This window comes from Durio zibethinus, chromosome 11 (genome assembly GCF_047325235.1).
Source record: "Durio zibethinus cultivar Kanyao isolate XHJ-2024 chromosome 11, ASM4732523v1, whole genome shotgun sequence".
In the NCBI taxonomy this organism is placed as follows: domain Eukaryota; kingdom Viridiplantae; phylum Streptophyta; class Magnoliopsida; order Malvales; family Malvaceae; genus Durio; species Durio zibethinus.
In genome coordinates this window covers 4,507,585-4,527,980 of record NC_143172.1, presented here as the reverse complement: position 1 = coordinate 4,527,980, position 20,396 = coordinate 4,507,585, and the positions used below count along the sequence as shown (strand labels likewise).

Below are 20,396 nucleotides of genomic sequence, written 5' to 3'. Positions count from 1 at the left end.
GAAAGTACCGGAAGGGGAAGCATTTCCTCGTGTAAAAAATGATAATTTTTACGTACAAAAGTAGTATGATAGTCACATGGGACGGTTTTGGTTTTAATCGATACTTGATGTATTCGCAACCCCTTTTACTAAATTTAGTTAGTTCGTGGCTTTGCAACGTGTTATTTGTGGACTGACACACGGTACCGCGTGTGAGAACCAAAAAATCCACTTTCCCCCCCGTCTGCCGAATTTTGGAAACCAAAATTATTGCGTAAGAGGCCTAATTGTCATGGAAAATGTTTTTCATCCTATAAATGTTACTAAAAATTCTTGGCCACAAAAAAAAAATGTATAAATTGTGGAACTCTTTTCACTAAACAGAAATAGCGTGTGGAATGGAGGGAAAAAAAAAACTAGATTATTATGTAAGATAAAATATACAATTAATCATTTAATTATATGAATATTTTAAAAATAATTATTTAATTATTTAAATTTGAGTAAATATCTTATTATCATTCAACCATTAGTTTATAATTATATATTAATATAAAACTATCACCTCAATGATCATATGTCACGAGACATATTAATAGTTCGTTCACGTGAAAAATAATATAATATTTGATAATTAATATGATAATGTCATGTTAATATATTATTAAAGATTAACGATTGAATGATAAAAAATTTTTATTTATTTAAATATAAATGATTAAATCAAAAAATTAATAATTAAGTAATTATTTTAAAAATTCAATCATAATTAAGTGAACAATGACATATTTTATTCTATTTTATATGATAATAATTATGTTTAAGAATTATACAATTTAGCAATAATTGAACTTTTTTTGTTGATCAAATATAATTTGATGGAGAGATCCAAATCTAGTTCTTTAAATACTAGTTATGTATTTTATGATTGAGTGATCAATTATCAGTATATACTTAAGTGTCGTATTTATTGAACTAAATATGATAATTTCTTTTTTTTTTGATAAATTAAATATAATAATTTCATAATTCAATACTTATGAAAATTTTAAATTTCATCATAAAATAAAGGGTTTTTTGCACAGGTCTAATTATAAGACAAAAAAAAAACGGTATTAACGAATGTTGTACACTTAAATAGAAAACAATTACAATAAGTAAATAAGTACGATTTATTTTTGTTTTATTAAAAAAATTTAAATAAAAAGATTATTTTATTTCGAGATTAAAGCATATCACAGTCTTAACAAAATTTTACATTACAAATTACCACAAAAAACCTATTAATAACGAAAATTTAACCTAAATATTTCAAGTGAAATATAGCCATCAAGATAAAATTTATTTAAACATTGATTCAGTCCTTTAAAGTATTAGTTTACTAATGACACCTGCCGCCTATCATGTTCTGGAGTCAGCATTAACCTAATTGATGACCATTTAATCTCATGCTTTTTTTTTTTTTTTTTTTTGTGTGTAAAGAGGAGGAATCCAAGTTCAAATTTATTATGTAATTCTCTAAATTCCAATAGGAAATTTAATGTTAAAATGCGTACCAAATTGTCAAACGTAAACTGCCTTTCATCCTTCAGGGAAGTTCCCCGATAGACCCATCCACCATAGACTTGATGTCATCAACACTATAAATAGCAACGCTTTGAAGCAGGCAAACCGAAGCCACAATAGTTCAAGCAATTCCAACACTCTAACCAAGACTAACCTATTCTTTCTCATCTCTGTAACTAATTGTTTGCTTCTCGAAAGCTGATCTATTCTTTTTCTGTAACTACTTGTTTGCTTTTCTCCGAAGCTAATATATTCTTTGTACTCGAAAGAAACGATTCTTTTCAAGCAGGAAAAAATGGCTGCCTTGTCCAAGATCGCAGCTGGTAATGGTCACGGTGAAAACTCTCCTTACTTCGATGGATGGAAGGCATACGAGACTAATCCTTTTCATCCCACAGACAGACCTGAAGGAGTCATTCAGATGGGTCTAGCTGAGAATCAGGTAACTAGAAACCTCCAGGAATTTTGTAGTAACATGACTACTATCTGTGTTCTGGACTCTGGTAGAAACTGATAGTTTCCTGCTCTTAACATCTCCAGCTTTGCTTTGACTTCATCAAAAAGTGGCTCATGAAACACCCAGAAGCCTCTCTCTGTACTGCAGAAGGTGTAAACAAATTCAAGGAGACAGCACTTTTCCAGGATTATCATGGGATGCCTGAGTTCAGACAAGTATGGCAAATAATAACAGAATTCTTTCATCTACTTCATGACATGTTAATTTGTTGATTAATCTCATTAATTAATACTGATCAATGAAACCTTTGCTTTACTACAGGCTATTGCAAAATTTATGGGGAAAGTGAGGGGAGATAGAGTAAAATTTGACCCAGACCGCATTGTTATGAGCGGTGGAGCAACCGGAGCTCATGAGATGGTTACCTTTTGCTTGGCAGATCCCGGTGAAGCATTTTTGGTTCCCACTCCATATTATCCAGGGTAATACATCATTTTGACTTTTTCTTAATTTATTTTGGGATTTTTCCTCTAAAATATATACTAAAAAATGGAAATTAGATGCACACAAGAGCTCAAATTCGAATTGCTTAACTTGAGTTTTGAGTTTTTTCTTTCACACTTGTAATGACCAACCTTGACCTTTGTCCCCAAACCCACCCACACATGGAAAGTAAGAAGAAGGGGGGGGGGGGGGGGGGATTGCCAATTTGCAATTCAATTACGACTACTGAGATTAAATCAATAGAAACTATATTTAGTCAACTTAGCTGTAATGTCAAATGTGACGACGTCGCCGCGTGGGATTGGTTCGAAGGGGATAGAGTTTGGGTAATTCAGTACTTTCCGCTTTCTTTTTTGATTTTTTCTCAAGGAAAAAATTCTTGACATCCAAGTTTTCTATGCACGTTCCACTGATGGGATTCATGAAAGCAACATTGTCTCCTTCGTTTTGATGTCAAAAACTTCTAAGCTTTTGGCCCATATCTCTGTATTATTGATGGAATCATGCAAGGACATATATAATTGTCAAGTACAGAGATACCCTTTAACAGATATAGAAAAATTTCATAATCTTTTATGCAGGATGGAGGATAATCATAATTGAACAATTCGTGCTAATTTTTGGCGAAAACAGAAAGGAAATAAAAATATATCTTATAAATATGAGGCTCATAAACCTCAGTGGGACAGTAAGTTTTAGAAAGTTGAGTAGTCATTTTCAATTTGAATCAGTCTACTGATCATTTCTCTTATATATAGACCCACCTCTGAAGCATAACAGCTGGATGCATGAAATAGACACGTAATATGATGTTGTAAAGGAAAACAGGTGACCGATGAGATTAAGGCTTAAATGAGTTGACTAATTTAAGCAATTTGGAATCGAAAAATGATCAATTACTACTAATTTTTTTAATAATTATTTGGTATTTTCATGATGTAATTAGTTCCTGTTTTACTCAAAATATTTAGCATCCTTAATTTATGCAGATTTGATCGTGACTTGAGATGGAGAACAGGGGTTGAACTTGTTCCGGTCATTTGTGAGAGTTCTAATAATTTCAAGATCACTAGAAATGCCTTGGAAGCTGCATATGAAAAAGCACAAGAAGATAACATTAGAGTCAAGGGTTTGCTCATAACAAATCCATCAAATCCATTGGGTACTATCTTGGATAGAGAGACGTTGAAGAGTATTGTAAGCTTCATAAACGAAAAGAACATCCACCTGATCGGTGATGAGATTTATGCTGCCACAGTTTTCATGGAGCCTGAGTTCGTCAGTATTTCTGAGATTATAGAAGAAGTCGAATGTAATCGTGATCTCATCCACATTGTTTACAGTCTTTCCAAGGACATGGGGTTTCCTGGCTTCAGGGTTGGCATTGTATACTCATACAATGATGCATTGGTGAGCTGTACCCGCAAAATGTCCAGCTTTGGATTGGTGTCTTCACAAACTCAGCATTTAATTGCATCAATGTTATCTGATGATGATTTTGTTGATAATTTTATTATTAAAAGCAAAAAGAAGTTATTCAAAAGGCACGAGTATTTCACTTGGAGTCTTTCTCAAGTTGGTATTGGTTCTTTGAAGAGCAATGCTGGCCTGTTTATATGGATGGATCTGCGTAAACTCCTCAAAGCGAAGACATTTGAAGCAGAAATGGATTTGTGGCAGGTGATAATACATGAAGTTAAGCTCAATGTTTCCCCCGGTTCTTCTTTCCATTGCCACGAGCCAGGTTGGTTCAGGGTTTGCTTTGCTAACATGGATGACGACACCATGGAAACTGCTTTGTTGAGAATCAGAGACTTTATGCGTAAGAACAACGCGGCCATGATTCCTCATAACAAACTTTGCAGGCGAAGCAGCCTTAAACTCAGCTTTTCACGAAGAGTGGATGATTTCATGTCACCAGGCATCATGTCTCCTCACTCTCCCTTACCTCAATCACCCCTCGTCCGAGCTAGGAGTTAAAGCTGATCAACGACGACTTTAAGCCATTATACATTACTAAGAAAGGGTTGAATCTTTCTTTTCCTCATTCCTAGAAACTTTATTTTAGTTGTTTTTTTATTAATATGCAAATTAGAGAATCTGCTGCATTCTTTCCCATGGAGATAACCCGTGGCCTCATTGTTCTTAAGCATCATTATCCTGTTGCTTCAACAATTGCATTTTTTTTTCTTTCCTCACATGCAAAAGGGCAATATTGTGAGGAAAGTTCAATGTTGGTGAGCACTGTTCCTTTACATGTATACTATTGTTTGATGTTGTCTTTTGTTAGTTCTGAATTTGTAAGAGTGAATCCATTCGATGTGCTAAATAAAGGATTAATTCTTGATTTTTTTTTTCGTAGCGGTAAATATAATTATGGTTGTCATTCAGTGCATAACTTCTCAAATGCAAAGCCTGTACTGCAAATATATATTTATAGTCTGTACGGTCGTAGCTGTTGATTACAGATTTCACCCATGAAATTGTAACAACATATGTAAATTGTCAAACATCAATTTTACTAGGAGATCATAGAACCTGTTGGGCAAAACAGTATCGCTCCAACTACTGCTCAAGTTCCTGAAAGTTGCACACGCTCATTGAGATTAACCTTTAGGATGAGATTTCTGCAGGAACATGCAAATGAGGGTGACAGTTTGCTTAACAAATCAATAAGGTTTTTATATAGAATAAAATCTTTTCTTCACCAAGGAAAAAAGATTGGCCCATTAGACAGTCCAACCAGTGGATTGGTAAAGATAAACAGTCCCAGCAATGCAAATAATCCTGAAAAAAAAAAAAGAAAGGGGGAGAAAGAGGGAATTTGAAGCAGCAAATTGCTTCAATTCTTCATCACATTTTGGGATTCTCGAAGTCGTATAAACTCTAACCATGTGAAAACAAGGAAACCCATTGTTTACTGTTTCATGGCTATTCATGACGAATGGATTACAAACAGTTTGTCCAATATTCAATTTTTTATAAGTTACAAACTATTAATTGCCATAATCAGAATGTGTGAGATCATCTAATAATAAAAGTATTGCAAACAAGTTGGCAGCCGGCGGTTTAATTTATAATGCCTGTTCCATTTGTCTTGATCCTTTTGCAATTTAATAGCCAGTCATTGTCAATTGCATGCTATCCGAATGGCATCCATGATATGCTGATGCAAGAACAACCGTAATGAGTTTTGCTTAATTGGTGGAGGAATGCTTCAGTAGATGACATCATGTGCTATGCATAATGGAGAGGTTATTGATCCAACGACCTTATTAGCAGATATAAAGGCATCGGACATGACATAAAAAGATGACTTCAATTGCATCAGCCTTGTTCGGAGAGTAAAATTTCCGGAGTATCTTGGTAGTTTTCCCATTAAATAACAGCGTCAAATGAGGCCGAGCTAATCCCACGAGGACTTGGCTGCTTGGTCTGCGATTCTGTACTTGATCCAAACTTAGGTGTCTGACATCCCTAGCACCGTAATTTTACGTTCTATATTTGCGGGTTTACAAATTTTTGTTAATTCATAGGGAAAAAGAATAATCCAGCTAGAGAGAGGATCTTCAGAAAAACAAATTTTCATCATAGTTCCATACATAAGCTGCTGACTTCTATCCTGGTAGCATTTTTCAACGACAAATTGATGTTATTTTATGTCTAATAAAAATTTAATATTTTATAATTTTATATATACATTTTTTGAGTAAAGATAGGATCCATTCATAATAAATTATTTCGAATGCCAGTTGAAACAGTTGAGTGTATAAATTGAGAAATTTCCCTTATCCATTAGAGATCATCCACTATTGATAGGCCTTTCCCAACTAGCTCATGAGCAACTGCATTTCCTTCTCTCAAAGTGCGCACTACAAAACATTCTTCAAAGTGTGCCCTCCATTTTCTTCCATCTTGTATAATTGGATCGTGTTAGAGGTATTTGATTATCAAAAGCATATAATAGTCTTTTTTTCTCTTAAAACCTTTAGCATATAATCAGAAATGTTTTTATCATTTGTATCGACTTGACATATCAAGTTGGCCTGATATAGTTAATGTCACCTCAACTCAACTTTGTCCTAATTATCCTCTTATGATCCTTCTCAGTTTACTTATAAATATGAAGACTCAAGCACCATGAAAGCAAGTTGATCCTATTCACCTCTCCCTCTTACTTTCTTGCCGATCTAATATTTACTGATTTGCATGTTGGAGTGCAAATGCAAGGAACATCCCCTGTTTTTGCCTCTAATCGTCTTTCTCTTATGTATTCATAAGAATACCCTTCAATTGGAGCTCAACACCAACATTTGATGCATAAGATAGGGGTTATCTCGTATTAGCTAAGCACAAAACAATGCCACCAATAAAAAGAACCCAAGATGAAGGAGAGGTAACCACCCTGGTTGAAATAGAAACTCACCTTATCCAACATTCTGTTCGCTCAGCTTAACTATAGGCGGGATCCATAATAAAACAATTTCAAGCCCCGATAGAACAGATACAAGCTTTCAAGTAGATACTTCAAACTATAACCCCACAACAAGTTTCAAAAATATTAAACTTAATCACACCTAGTCTAAAAGTTATTGTCGAACAACCAAGCTACGAAGAAGCGGAGGCATTCTCGGCTTTCAAAAAAGAAGAACACATAAACCCAACTTATCACTACCCCATCCATAATTTCACACATGCCATAACTTAAAAATTCAAACAAACAAACCATGAATTTCAATTGAACAAAGATTTGAAAGCTTGGATGCAAGCCATGTAAAAAGAGCTAAAAACAAAGGCAGTGGCATTTAAAGATGAGTTGAAGTTCCTGGAGACCTTACCCTTTATTGAAGAAATTGATAAAGCTATGCCTCTCAAAGGATTTAAAATGCCAACCTTGGAGACATATGATGGTACTTTCGACCCTTTTGATCATTTAAAATTTTATAGAACTAACATGATGATATAGAGGGCAAACAAGGCTATAATATGCAAAGGTCTACCCACTACATTAAAAGGCGCAGCTTGGTCCTGATACAATAGCTTGGAACCAATGTGAGAGAGGCTAATCCCCTTTTCTCGACGATCGAAGTAAAAGAGAATTTTCTCTTTCATCGATCATAAAAAAGGTAAAAATTTTTATGCTCCTCCCCTAAAAGAGAGACGACATAATGTTGAAGTTATAATGAAAATTAACTAAGGTGAGAGAGGCTCATGCCCCCTTATCTGTGATAAAAAAGGTAAAAAATTTTACAATCCTCTTTCAAAAGAAAGATGACATAATACTGAAGCTACAATAAAAACTAACCAAGATGAAAAAGGGTCTTCCCTCCTCTTCGGTAGTTGAGGTGAAAGAGGTTCATCCCCTTTTCTCGATCATAAAAAAGATAAAGATTTTTATGATCTTCTCTCAAGAGAGAGGCAGCATAAAGCTAGAACTCTCAGTGAAAAAAAGAGCTACACTACACTAAATACCTCCCACGAGAAGATTCTGATGCAAGTTGAAAGAAATCCCGACCTCAGATGGCCTAAGCCATTGAGACAAAACATAAGAAAGGATCTAACAAAAAAAGTAACTTTCATAGAGACATCGGTCATAACACTAAAGATTGTGTTGACCTAAAAAATGAGATTGAAGCTCTGATAAGATAAGGTTAATTAAAGAGATTTATGGGGTAGAGAAAATAAAACCAACTTAGAATGGACTACAGACAAGACCACAGAACGCTCGCCCAGGGCAAAGAAGGAAGGTAGAGCAGAAAGGAATGGATACCTGATGAAAAGAGTCGAATTAAGAAGAGGGCTAAGCTAACAATAGTAGATCAATTGTCAGGGTGATTAATGTGATCACAAGAGGTAGTTTCACCTCGACAAAAAGAAAGTTTAACTTGAGCATGGTAATGATAGAATGTACCTCAACTAAAAAAGCTCACATTGGTAAATTATCTTTACAAAGGCTTAGTTTAACTATCTCGACCAAAGAGCTTATCTTAATAAATTAATTTTATAAAAGCTTAGCTTAATTATCTTGGTCAAAAGAGCTCAGCTTGACCAAAAAAACTCACATAGACCGAAAGAGATCACTTCGATCAAAGTGATTAACTTGGCTAAAAGAGTTCACCTTGGCCAAAAAAAGCTCACACTTGTATTGTTTTATGAATGGCACTACCATTCCAAGGATGTGAAATACAAATCAAATCTATTATCAGTAGGTCGGTTCAAATCGAGCTCACACTTGTATTATTTTATACGCAAACACATGAATTAAATTATTTTCGGTAAGCTTACGTTTAAGTGATTTAAAGAAATCTGACCTAGAGTTATGTAATTATGTTCATCTTATCTAAGCAATTATGTAAGTTTTCAGTCCAATTATCCGTCTTTAGAAATGATGATAAATTCAAGCTGAAACTTGAAAAAAATTTCCTTTTTATTTCATTTTAACAAAATATATCGAATAAAGTATGAGAAGTTATTACAAAAAGCTGACCTTACATAAAAAAATTTTACAAAGTCAAAAATAAAAAATTATAAAATTTATTCATCAGTAGCAATAGTGGTGGGGGAGTACTTTCATCAGTAGGAGTAGGAAGGACAACTTCACCTTCGACAACCTTCATAATTTCTTCCTCGATCCCCAAAATGGCCTCCAATTCACCTTTTATGGCTTCATCTTCATCATTCTCTTCTTCATCCTTATCCTCTTCGGGCTGATTTGGATAAGCCTTCGATTTGATATTATTGATGTCAATATAAAAAAAGTTGAGGTTAAGAGAGAGGAATTTAAACTGTACTTTATCCTTAGCCAGCTGGAAGGCATCAAGTACATTTTTTTTTGAAAACTTTATTTGTACCCAAAGATAATCATTGAAGGTTTTGTACTCTTCTATAACCTTCACTTTCAACTCCTTTTTCTTCTTATCCTGGGCTTTCAGCTCGGACCTCAACCTTGTGATTTCAGCTTGAGCATCATTAAGCTTCAGCTCAGCTTGTTCCTTCATAGGTTTGGTTGAGGCCTTATCAATTGAGATAGCCTCTAACATCGTTGTCGGCTCGTTCACCTTTTCTTTCAGCTCTACCTTCTTCTTGTGGGACACGTTAAGGCTTGACCTAACATTACCTAATGCCTCTAAGCTTTTTTTATGCTCTTTAATAAGGGCAGCTATATCCTTTTCAACTTTCAGCATATGCCTTATGACAAGATAAGTATGGCGGTAGGCCTGGTTACTGTTCCCCACAAGTTAAGGTGGAAACTTTTTTTGGACTACATGGAAAGACCTGACTTAAAAAATAAAAATAATAACAATAACAAGAAATCAAGCTGGGGTTAGGAGATACTCACTAAAAGGAGGAACCATGACCTTGCAAACCCACTAGCTATATCAAGATTGGAGATAAGGTCATCTGTTAGAACATACTCCAATTCCATGGATATTCTCTTTGAGCTAGACCTCATCACCCTAGCTTCAAGATTCTCAAGAGCAGAGAATGAGGTCTTTATCCATGATATTTTAACTGGAAATGATGGTGTCGGTGTTAATGTGGATGACAGGTCCTGTCTTGCCTTAGCTTTCGATTTTTAATCTAAAAAAGAGCGGAGCATAAAGGTGCTGACCACCTTATCTTTCTCATGATATAAGGCCCCGAGCTAGATCTTTTTTTTGCCCTTTTTGGGTCTTGAGCATATTGGTATAATGAGGCATTGAAGTCATCTCTATCGATTATCTTTGTAAAATTGAGCTAACGGTTAGATAAAAAATTAATTTAAAATAAAACACTTTGAGGTTACCTCAAAGCTACCCCAATACTTTTTCATGTATATTACTTTTAGGGAAATCAGCTCATGAGCATTGATAACGAGCTCTCCTTATGTGTAAAATCCAAAAACTTATCCCAATCTGATAAATCAAAGATGGAAAGGGCCACTGGTATATCCACAAATGAGCTGGATGTACTTTTTATTTTTCAGGCTTCAACTTTGGGCTCACCATATTTATTTACCTTTGGCTTTTCAAGGCATAAAAATAGCAGCTTTCAATTTTTTATCAAGGTCAAGCAATCGACGAGAAGTCTTTTATTTAGCCTAGCTATGATATAAAATCACATATTTTCACTGAAATATTTTTTTAAGAAAGAAAAATTCTCTGAATAAAGAGGAAGAAGGAAGAATATTTAGTTGTTGACAAAAAATAATAAAAGTGACTATGTACCGAATACAATTTAGGGTGAGCTGAGTGATGGTCTAGTTGTAAGAATTAAAAATTGAAATGAATAAATGATGAAGTGAAAATCTCATATCAGCCATGAACGAATCCCAATATACGTAGAGCCAATGTGGCTCTAATCTATCAGTAACCTGATATGAGGAGTTCAGCATTATTATACTATACCCCTTTCTAGGCAAAAGGAAAGTGATACTTAGAGCACGAACATGATGTGCTGAGCACATGTGTTGCGCATATCACAAGCATACGGATTGTACAATAATAAAGTAAAAGTATTAACTCTGAATATCTTCTCTCGAGGATTGCAATGGTATCTAAAGTCAAGTACTAAAATCGGGCACCCTAGATATATTCAAATCTAATAAAAATTAAAAAGCTTAAAAATTTAAATAAACATTAAATTTAAATTGCAAATAACTAAGGTACATGAAAATATTAAATTACATAAATTTAAAGCGCATAAAAAATAAATTACATAAAAAGTAAATGAGGCCATGAAATTTAAACACTTAAAATTAAATTACAAAAAAAAAATTACAAAAATTTAAATAACATGAAAATTTAAAATTACAATAAATTTAAATAACATAAAAAATTAAAATGTTTGAAACATAAATTACATATAAAATTTAAATTACAAGAAAATTAAAGAGCACACAAAGAAACTTAATCTAAAAAGGACAAGAACAGAAAACTAATGCATAAACAAGTACTAAACATCATGAAATTTAAGGCGATTGGACTAAAAAATTAACTAAAAATTTAAATGAATAATTGAACTTAAAGAGCATTGAATTAAAATAATCAAAAACAGCAACTAAAAAAGAAATTAAAAAGCATAGAATGCAGCAAAACCGTGACTGCTATGAAATGCAATAGATTTGGCGTCACACTTGGGAGAAATGATGTGAACAAAAATAAAACAAAAAAACATAAACATACATGCTTAAGTTTCAAATTTAAAGCTGGAATGAGCTACAAAATAAGAAGTAAAACATGAATCTAGAACAACAAAAGCTACTAATAAAAATAAAGGAAATGAAGTTTCATGGAGGGCTCAACCCGTTACTGCCATGGAGAATAAGCAGCATGGTTTGGCCCTCCTCCAAGCTTTTTTGTTGCTGTTTAATTCATCAACCTTTAATCTAAAATTATATATTAGAAAAGGTAATAAAAGAGGACAGAATTGGGAACGAATGCAAAGGAAAAATCTCAGAGAAAGACGGTAAAACAAAAACTAAACTGCTGCTGCTACTTGGAGAAGAACAGAGCAGGAAAATGGCGTGACTTCTTGGTTCGGTTCTTCCCTTTTTTGCAAGGCTTCTCCCCATTAAATGCATGAGTCTTGCCCATAAAAATCTTCCCTTAGTGTTTCTTTTCCTCACCAAATGTCAATGGAAGATGTATCTAAGTTAAGGTAAGACTAGAAAAAATGCAAACTCACGTTACAACTAGAAAAGTGCAAGAAGAAAAATTAAATGTATCCCCTGTTCGGCTCTCCTTTTTTTGGTCCCCATTTTTAATACTTGAAAATTATCACACTCTATTGTCAAAGACAGCCAACAAACTCTCTTGAAAATGGAACTATGCATCTGAGAGCACATGCACAACTTTGGCGTTAATTTCCAACACAACCAGTCACGTTTTCAGCTTGCTTCCTTCCCTTGTAATGCTGAACATGAGATAATCCACAAGTCTCCAACATTGGCCAATCATCATGCTGCTAAATGCCAAGTCAGCGAGCTCATATTTAGCTCAATTGTGCTCCTAATTGAAGAAAGTTTCTGGTTGCAACCAGTGACCACAACGCATATAGTATTTAGTGAGACTTCATGTGGAATCTTCTTTGTTCATGTTCTAGCTGTCTTCTTTTCTTTGTGTAGCGCTCTTGAGCTTTTTTAGTAAGAAATTTTCCAGTTACAATGCTGCCACGTTACCTCCCTTTTATTAGCAAAAGTGTGCAACAAAAATCTGATGGAGCAGCTCGAGCAAGCTCACCCCGTGCAGGCCATATTCCCTATACGTAGCAGCTATCATTTATTTATCCCATTGTGAGTCATCCCTTGGTCATGCAAAGATGTCCAGCTGTTGCCTTGATCTTTGGCTAACTTAGCACCAACCTTAGATCTCTAAACCGTGATCAATAAGAAGGAAGCAGCAGCAGAATTGGAGAAGCAGCCAGGATCGAGGCGTCATTTCTTTGGAGAAATTTTTGGTTGCATGTCCAGTTGGCTTCTTCTCTTTTCTTGCATGAATGTAGCAACTATTTAGGTGTCTATCATTCACCAATAATATCTTCATCATAAGCCAAGTGCACATCAAAGTTAGCAACCAATTGTGACAGCACCAATTCAACAAAAAGAACCGTGACATGCAGCAATTAATTTTTGTGTTCTTGTGCCATGGACTCTTAACCAATTTGGTCACTCACATGTTAAGTCACTTTAATTATTTAAGTGACCTACACGATGGACAATAAAATAAACTTTGGTGATAATTAAATTAAATTGCTAAGAATCAAGTAAAATTAATCAAGTAATTATCATAATTAAATCAAATAAGTTCATAATAATTCTATAAAAATTAGAATTATCAACATGTTAGGATAGTCTTCTAGATTTGTCTTGCCCTTTAGCTCGCTTATCATGTCTTTGAAGATCACGCCGAGGTCATACAAAGTATATACAAGAGCCTCAACAAGTTCGTCCCTCACCACAACAGTCTCCCCCTCGTTGTCACTTTCTCTGGTTAAGGTGCTCCCTTCCTCTTGTTCCTTCTTAAAAACCCCATTTGGAAGAATCTAACTTTTGGGTAGGAGACGAATCTCGAGAAAGAGTAGTGGATGAAAGCAGTTCGATCCCAAAAAAAGAAGGATAAGGTGGAAACCCCTTAGGAAAGGACAAGATGTCTAGAAAAACTAATTGAGGGGGAGAGTAAAAGTCGCAGGAGGTGGAAGAGATCGAACCCCAGAAAAGGAAACGACCAAAGAAGAAAGAAGGTTGGCCATAGAAGATGGATCAACCTGAGTGGTGGGGAAAGCAGGTGGATGTTGAAGTTCAAAGTCGATTTGAGCATACAACTCTTCTGTGCTCAAAACTCGCTCGCCTCTTGCCCGAGCATTCTCTTCATTGCACCGTTACCCTTCATCGGACAACAGGTTGAACCAATAAGCCGTCTTCGTATGGTTACGACCCCCAATAATAGGGTAGATCAGGTCATCATCCTGCTACCCTCGTTGACCTCCTCTTGAATCTATCCTATAACTCTTAGCCTCTTCAAAACTTGTACTAGAGGACATGGTTAGAAATACGTACTGAATAGGAGAAAAAAAACTTTGAAGCCTAGAAAGTTATTAAGATCGCAAATTTTAGGTCGAATGGAGAACAAAAAAGGTAAATGGTGAAAATTTAAAGCCCTACCAGCTCTTTATATAAACACGTTGCAAATCAGATAAACGACACATTCTGCTCCACATGTCGAGGCATGGTTGGGAAGATGTCTTTTCGTCCTTTTGCTTTAAATTTTTCAACTTAAACCACATATCTTTTCATTTAATGCTGTCAAACTAACCAAATTGAACGAACCCCAGGTCAGACCATTTAAACTGGACAACTATCTAAAGTAAACCAAGAGCTCGGTTCACTTTCAGGGTCCAAAATAGAGGTTCAAATCCAATTTTTTGAAAGAAAATATAAATCTCACCACAATCAAACAAACTTCAACACTAATATCGAATCATCCCAGACAATTATTATCACCGATTATGCAATCAATTTAGAACACAAGCGCGAGATTGAATAACTGTTAGTTGGACCGTGACTCAAAGCTAATCATCATCCAAAATCGAACTCCCCATATAACGTCGACCTTTGACAAACCATGCAGCCAATCTATCCCACACTGGGGACGTTAGTAATAAATTTGGTAATCTAATACTCAAACCACTTGATAAGGGATAGAGTGTTAAAGACATTTGATAGTTAAAAGGGTACATAGGTCTTTTTCCTTCTCAAAGCTTTCAGTAGACAATCAGAGGTATCTTTGTCATTTGTGCCAACCTAACTTAACATGGTTAGTATCACCTCAGCTCAACTTTATCTTAATTGTCCCCTTATGATCCCCTCAACTTACTTATAAATATGAAGACTCAAGTACCATGAAAGTAAGTTAATTCCATTCATTTCTTTTTACTTTCTACTTTCTTCTCAACTTAATTTTTACTGACTTAAATATCAAAGTACAAACACATAAAACATTAACTACCTTTACCCCTAACCGTCTTTCTCTTCTACATTCACCAAAACACCTTTAAATTGAAACTCGACACCAACGAATCGATGTGTGAGTTTTCTTCTTCATCCTCTTTTAGCTTGTTGATGACAATCCTTGTATCCCCTTCCATGATTACTTTTTGACCACCAACTTGAACTGTACCTCCAAAGCCTAGACAGTTGCTAATGCCTTAATAATTCCTATGTCAATAATTTTATATTTAAATTGGTTTTAGATTTAATTCTTAGTATATCTTTTTTTTTTTCAAATTTGTTAAGTAGTAAGTTTTTTTTATTTTCATAAATACGTAATAAGACTTATTAAAATTATGTTATTTTAAATTTAATAAATATTTAATATTTAATAATTTTATATTTAAGTTAAGATCTTTCATTTAATATTAATTAATTTTAAATTAGATGATTAATATCACATAAAAATTAAGATTTTTTTTTATATTATCACTTTTAAATTTATCATATGATAAATTTTTTTGTCTCTTTTTACACACTATAAAGGCCTACTAAAATAATTTTATCATATATCTAATAAATATCTAAATTTTTATAATTTTATATCTAAATTAAATTCTTTCACTTATTTTTAATTGATTTTAAATTGAATTCAAATCCTGCGTTAACAGATAATTCATAATATTAGTTTTTCAGGACTTTGATGTCACTGTCAAATGTGATAAGGCAATCCCGTTTGAGAACTCGGCCACTTGAGCTGCTCTCGATCTGCATGACCTGCTTGTTTGTGCTTTTCTTTAGGGTTTTGACCAGGTTTTGTTAATTCAATAAGAAGTGTTTGTCGACCAATGACTTTTAAGTTTAACGAAGAAGAAGGGGTCTTAAAATTTTAAGTTCAAGTTTTATTGTACTGATTGTTTAATTAAATTATAATTTATTAATTATTTAGAAATATAATATTTAATTATGAATGTTATTTAAAAAAAATAAAGAGTATTTGCAAGAATAAGAGAGTTTAGAACTGAAAATCGGCAAGACAATTTTTTTTTTTGACAAATACATCCTATAATATTAAGAGGTTCTCGAGTGGGTACAGGGAAATATGGGCATTCTTTAAATCTACCATTTAATAATTTTTGTTTGCCATCCATCTATATTTCTCTTCCTAGTTTTCTGATTTTTTATTCTCTTTCTGTGGGGACTAAGCTGCCGGCACCTTCTGTCTTCTTCCAACTTGGGCTCATGATTACATTGTTATTTAAAGGCAACAAAGAAACCCAAATGCCCAAAGTTGGGCTTAGGTTGACCCCAGGAGAGTCGGTCCTGAAGAGATTGAACCCAAGGGAGGAAGCAATTTCTACTTCCGGAGACTTTTCCTTTTTGTTTTTTTTTATGTTTTCTACTTCTGGAGACTTCGCAGAAGGCATCAGCTTTGAAAATTGAAACGTCCATCCCGACTTTCTGAAGTCATCAAACAAGCGTTTCCAACAGCGTGTAGGGTCTGCAAATGAAAAATAATTTACTCTCACAGTTACACACGGACAATGATCTTCAACCAATGTGCTCTCTCGTTCTCATTTGGAGTCAAATTGTTTGTAAGCATGCTGATAACTGGCCCACAGTCTTTAATTTAAATTACAAATACCTGTTCTTGGTGTATTAGTTAGTGGATTAGTTGATGTATGCCCAACTGAAAAGATCGATTCTTCCTAATAGAAAAATACATCTCTGCATCATTTATTCATCATCCGATCAACCTTCACCCTCCAGAATCCAGTCAAGGCTTCCAACATATTATCAAAGGCTATGTAATTCTTTAATCCATCAGAAATTCTGTGGGATTCAGTGTTGGTATTTTTTATCACCAAATCATTACTGGTATTCACTAATTGGTTAGCAATCCTGGATTAATCAAATGGCCCTAAACCCTAAACATTACCAAAAAAACAAGCTGTAGTTACAATTGGAAAATCAAGCAAAATACATTTGTAGCATTGTATGTCCTAAATTTATTCATTTTTTCTATACTTTTTTACAGCATGTCCTTTACAGAACAACAGCAAAATATCAATCCTTGTATTATTAAACTATTTATATGCATAGGATTGAGAAATTCTTTTCTGGGTTTGTCTCCAATGGGGGCTTTGAAATCTTCAAAGTTCATTCACTGATGCATGGAAATGTTCCAAATCCTTGTGTTATGTCTTTCAAGAGTCTCAAATTTAGCAGATAACACAAGAATTCGGATTCTCTTCTGCACTCACGACCCGGTAATATGTAGTCATGTGAGGATTATAGGCCTTGTAGGCCTTAACAAGCTCAGCAATCTGATCACTTTCTTTCTTTTTATCATCTTCCTTCTTGCCGCCGCCGCCGCCGCCGCCGCCGCCTCCGCCTTTCTTCTCTCCCTCTTTCTTCTCTTCTTTCGCTGGTCCTATTGTTAAAATCTCTGTGTGCCATTGTTTTCTTAACTTGCTCACCACGTTAACTGGGTCAACATCGCCGGTCACTGTTAATTTCTTATCCTTCATGTCCATCGAGATAGAATCAATACCTGCAAAATTCATTAAAAAACAGAGACAAGTTTATTATTACAAACAAAACAAGTATCTGTAAACAATTATTTAATCAACAGAAAAAAAAAAAAAAGGCTTAAATCAGTACCTGATAGACCAGAAACTACTTTCAAGGCTTTTTTCTTTGCTTTGTCATCGTGTAAATCCAATTTCAAGACAACTTTCTGTAAGAAAAAATAAGATTTTCATGTCAGAGGCAACAAAACACCCCTGTCCTGACCATGATTGAAAGAAAACTTTGTGCTTTTTGTTGCTCTGAGTAACCATAACAGAATCTTAATAACTCAAAAAAAGTGAAAAACCAGCAGCATCTCGAACAGCGGCCAACAAAGATTGTTTGTTAATAAGAAAAAGCAAATCCCATGAAAAAATGGGCTTTGAATTAATAAAAGAATTTTAAAAAGCATGAAAAACCATATTTTTTAACACAAGAAAACCCATCAAAGATTGTTTGTTTATTATTCTATATTTCAATATGAAGAGCAGGAGATGATTGATGTTACAAGTGAATTGATGAAAATATAAAACTAATTAAGTAAAGAAAGATTCATTTCTGTAATAAGAAACTGGGATCAGAAGAACAGATTGAGGGAAGGAAACTTCACCTTCATTGCTGTGGAAACTTAAAGCTGCGCCAAGACTTCAGAACATACACTGATATAATTAACCCACAACACACGCAAATTATAAGAGAGAGAGAGAGAGAGAGGAAGACAATATATAAATAAACTAATAAATAACCAATGGAAACAAGGCTGGGAAAATTAAATAAAAAATTCGTCCCAAAAAAAAGAAAAAGACTGGAAAATTTTGGTTTCAAAGACGTTGAACTCTGACCGTTTCCTTGTCTAAGAACGCACAAAATATGGACCGCACCCAAGGGCAAATTTTGTATTCCAAATAGTTATTTTTTAATTTTTTTAACCATAAGAGATTTTTAAGTTTTGTACAATATAATTTTTTGTAAGTTCATTCAAACATTTTTTTTTATGGATTTAACGAATTATATAACAAATTTTGTATTCCTAATTTTTTTCCTTTATTGTCATTATGAATTTCTACTATTAATTCTCATTTTTCATTGGAAAAAGAAAAATTATTTACTTCTTGTAACTTAATTTAATTTACATTGACAGTGATTTTTTTTTTAATTATATGACTTGTATTAATAGAATCCATTGGTTTTGGCTCTTGTAATTAAACTTGTATTAGAAATATAATGTTCCATTGTTAATTTATTTTAAACAATAATTTTTTATTTTATATAAATATATAAAAGTCAAAGTCTTTGGGAGAAAAAAAAAATTCAATATGAATGGTTTATATTATGACATTTGAATAATCTTAAAAAATCACCATGGGTCATATATTTTATTTTATTTGAATTATTTTTAAAATATTAAATTAATTATATTTATTTATTATTATTATTACTTTAAATTGCTCTCAATTAAATTCATATTGAAGATAATACAACTTTCATTGCCATCATTATAGGATAATTTTGTATTCTCTTTTTTCAATTATAATATTCAACTCTTAAATTACATTTGTCTTAAAAAAAAAATTTACTTTCCAATTTTGAAATCTATGACCTATTTATTTATTTCACTTTTTAAGTTTTGTATACACGTTTAATATATATATATATATATATTAATTTAAAAATGATTAATAGATGATCAAATTAATTAAAATTAATTTTGAAATATATCAAATAAAATGAATTTCATTACCATTATTACACTAATTTCAAAATCTTGTTTTTTCATCTCTCCCTAATAAGTTAAATACATAATATGTTTGATTTTTCTAATTGTCAAGTATAAGTTACTATTAATTTAAAATACTATTATTGATATTGATTTGATTCTTAAATTCATCTTAATCAATTAAACATTCAAAAGTTACAAATCATTCAATGATTATTTTTAAGACCCATCATATAAATAAGGGTATTCTTAAATGCTTAAAAAATAAATTGCATCCTTACAATATTTTTTCCATTGTCATGATATTCTTTTACCATATAGTAAATCTAACTTAGATTCTCTTTCTTTTTGTTTGTGATGTTATATATAGATGGATTAAATGCACAAATTACTTTATGTTTGGTTTTATATTATTTTAGGTGCTCCTTTATTTTTTCTTTTGTATTAGGATCTTTTAGATTAATTCTTCATCATAGTTGTATAATGATTTATTTTTTGAAAAAAAAATATTTTGGAAAGAAAATTTAAAATTAAGCAAAATTTCATGAAAATTTAATGTTTTGGATTTCTTTTCAAGTTTTTGCTATTACTATTAGTTCTATTATAGTTTACCTATTCATATATTGTATACATCTTTATACAATTTTTTTTTTTTTAGTTTTTGATATGATATCGATTTATATACCAAATTCCCTTTATACTTTATCATGAAATAAAAGAATAAGCTCAATGATAAATTAGAGAAAAATGATCACTTATCACCTATCCTATCATATGTATCAAGTATGGATTTTATTTTTTATTTTTTGTATGAAGTGAATTGATTTATTTCTTTTCTTAGTGATATGATTTTTTTGTTTGTCATTTTGATATTATATTTGTTGCTTTGATATTATCATTTTCATGATTTAACTTGAAGCAAAGCTAATTACTATCCAAGTAAATGCAAATTGATAGAAGTAGTTCTTTAGTTTCAATTTTTTGATACATATAACAAGTATTATAAGGTTTACGGTAAATGATAGTTATTTTCTCCAAATAATTCAAAAAGGTAATTTTTTATTCAACATTTTACTATATTATTATTTTTTTTACAAAATTTTTAAGGATGTGAAATTTTTTTAAAACATTTAGAA

The 20,396-nt window shown here is 32.8% G+C and overlaps 2 protein-coding genes across 3 annotated transcripts; one reads left to right on the top strand and one right to left on the bottom strand.

The window, feature by feature from the left end:
* The first annotated feature begins 1,652 nt into the window (after nucleotides 1-1,652).
* ACS6 (1-aminocyclopropane-1-carboxylic acid (acc) synthase 6) lies at nucleotides 1,653-4,853 on the top strand. 2 transcript variants are annotated; one of them, XM_022880548.2, is made up of 4 exons: nucleotides 1,653-1,987; nucleotides 2,086-2,217; nucleotides 2,324-2,484; nucleotides 3,496-4,853. In XM_022880548.2, exons 1-4 carry the CDS (start codon nucleotides 1,841-1,843, stop codon nucleotides 4,484-4,486), a joined length of 1,431 nt encoding a protein of 476 aa, XP_022736283.1. In that variant the 5' UTR covers nucleotides 1,653-1,840; the 3' UTR covers nucleotides 4,487-4,853. The 2 variants fall into 2 exon arrangements, with proteins under 2 accessions (XP_022736283.1, XP_022736282.1); XM_022880547.2 differs by having other exon boundaries at nucleotides 3,478-4,853.
* A 12,054-nt stretch (nucleotides 4,854-16,907) lies between these two features.
* Nucleotides 16,908-18,305, bottom strand: LOC111289980 (heavy metal-associated isoprenylated plant protein 39-like). The gene is made up of 3 exons (XM_022881356.2): nucleotides 18,154-18,305; nucleotides 17,637-17,712; nucleotides 16,908-17,526 (listed from the first exon to the last, which is right to left on the bottom strand). Exons 1-3 carry the CDS (start codon nucleotides 18,157-18,159, stop codon nucleotides 17,195-17,197), a joined length of 414 nt encoding a protein of 137 aa, XP_022737091.2. The 5' UTR covers nucleotides 18,160-18,305; the 3' UTR covers nucleotides 16,908-17,194.
* Between the last annotated feature and the right edge of the window lie 2,091 nt (nucleotides 18,306-20,396).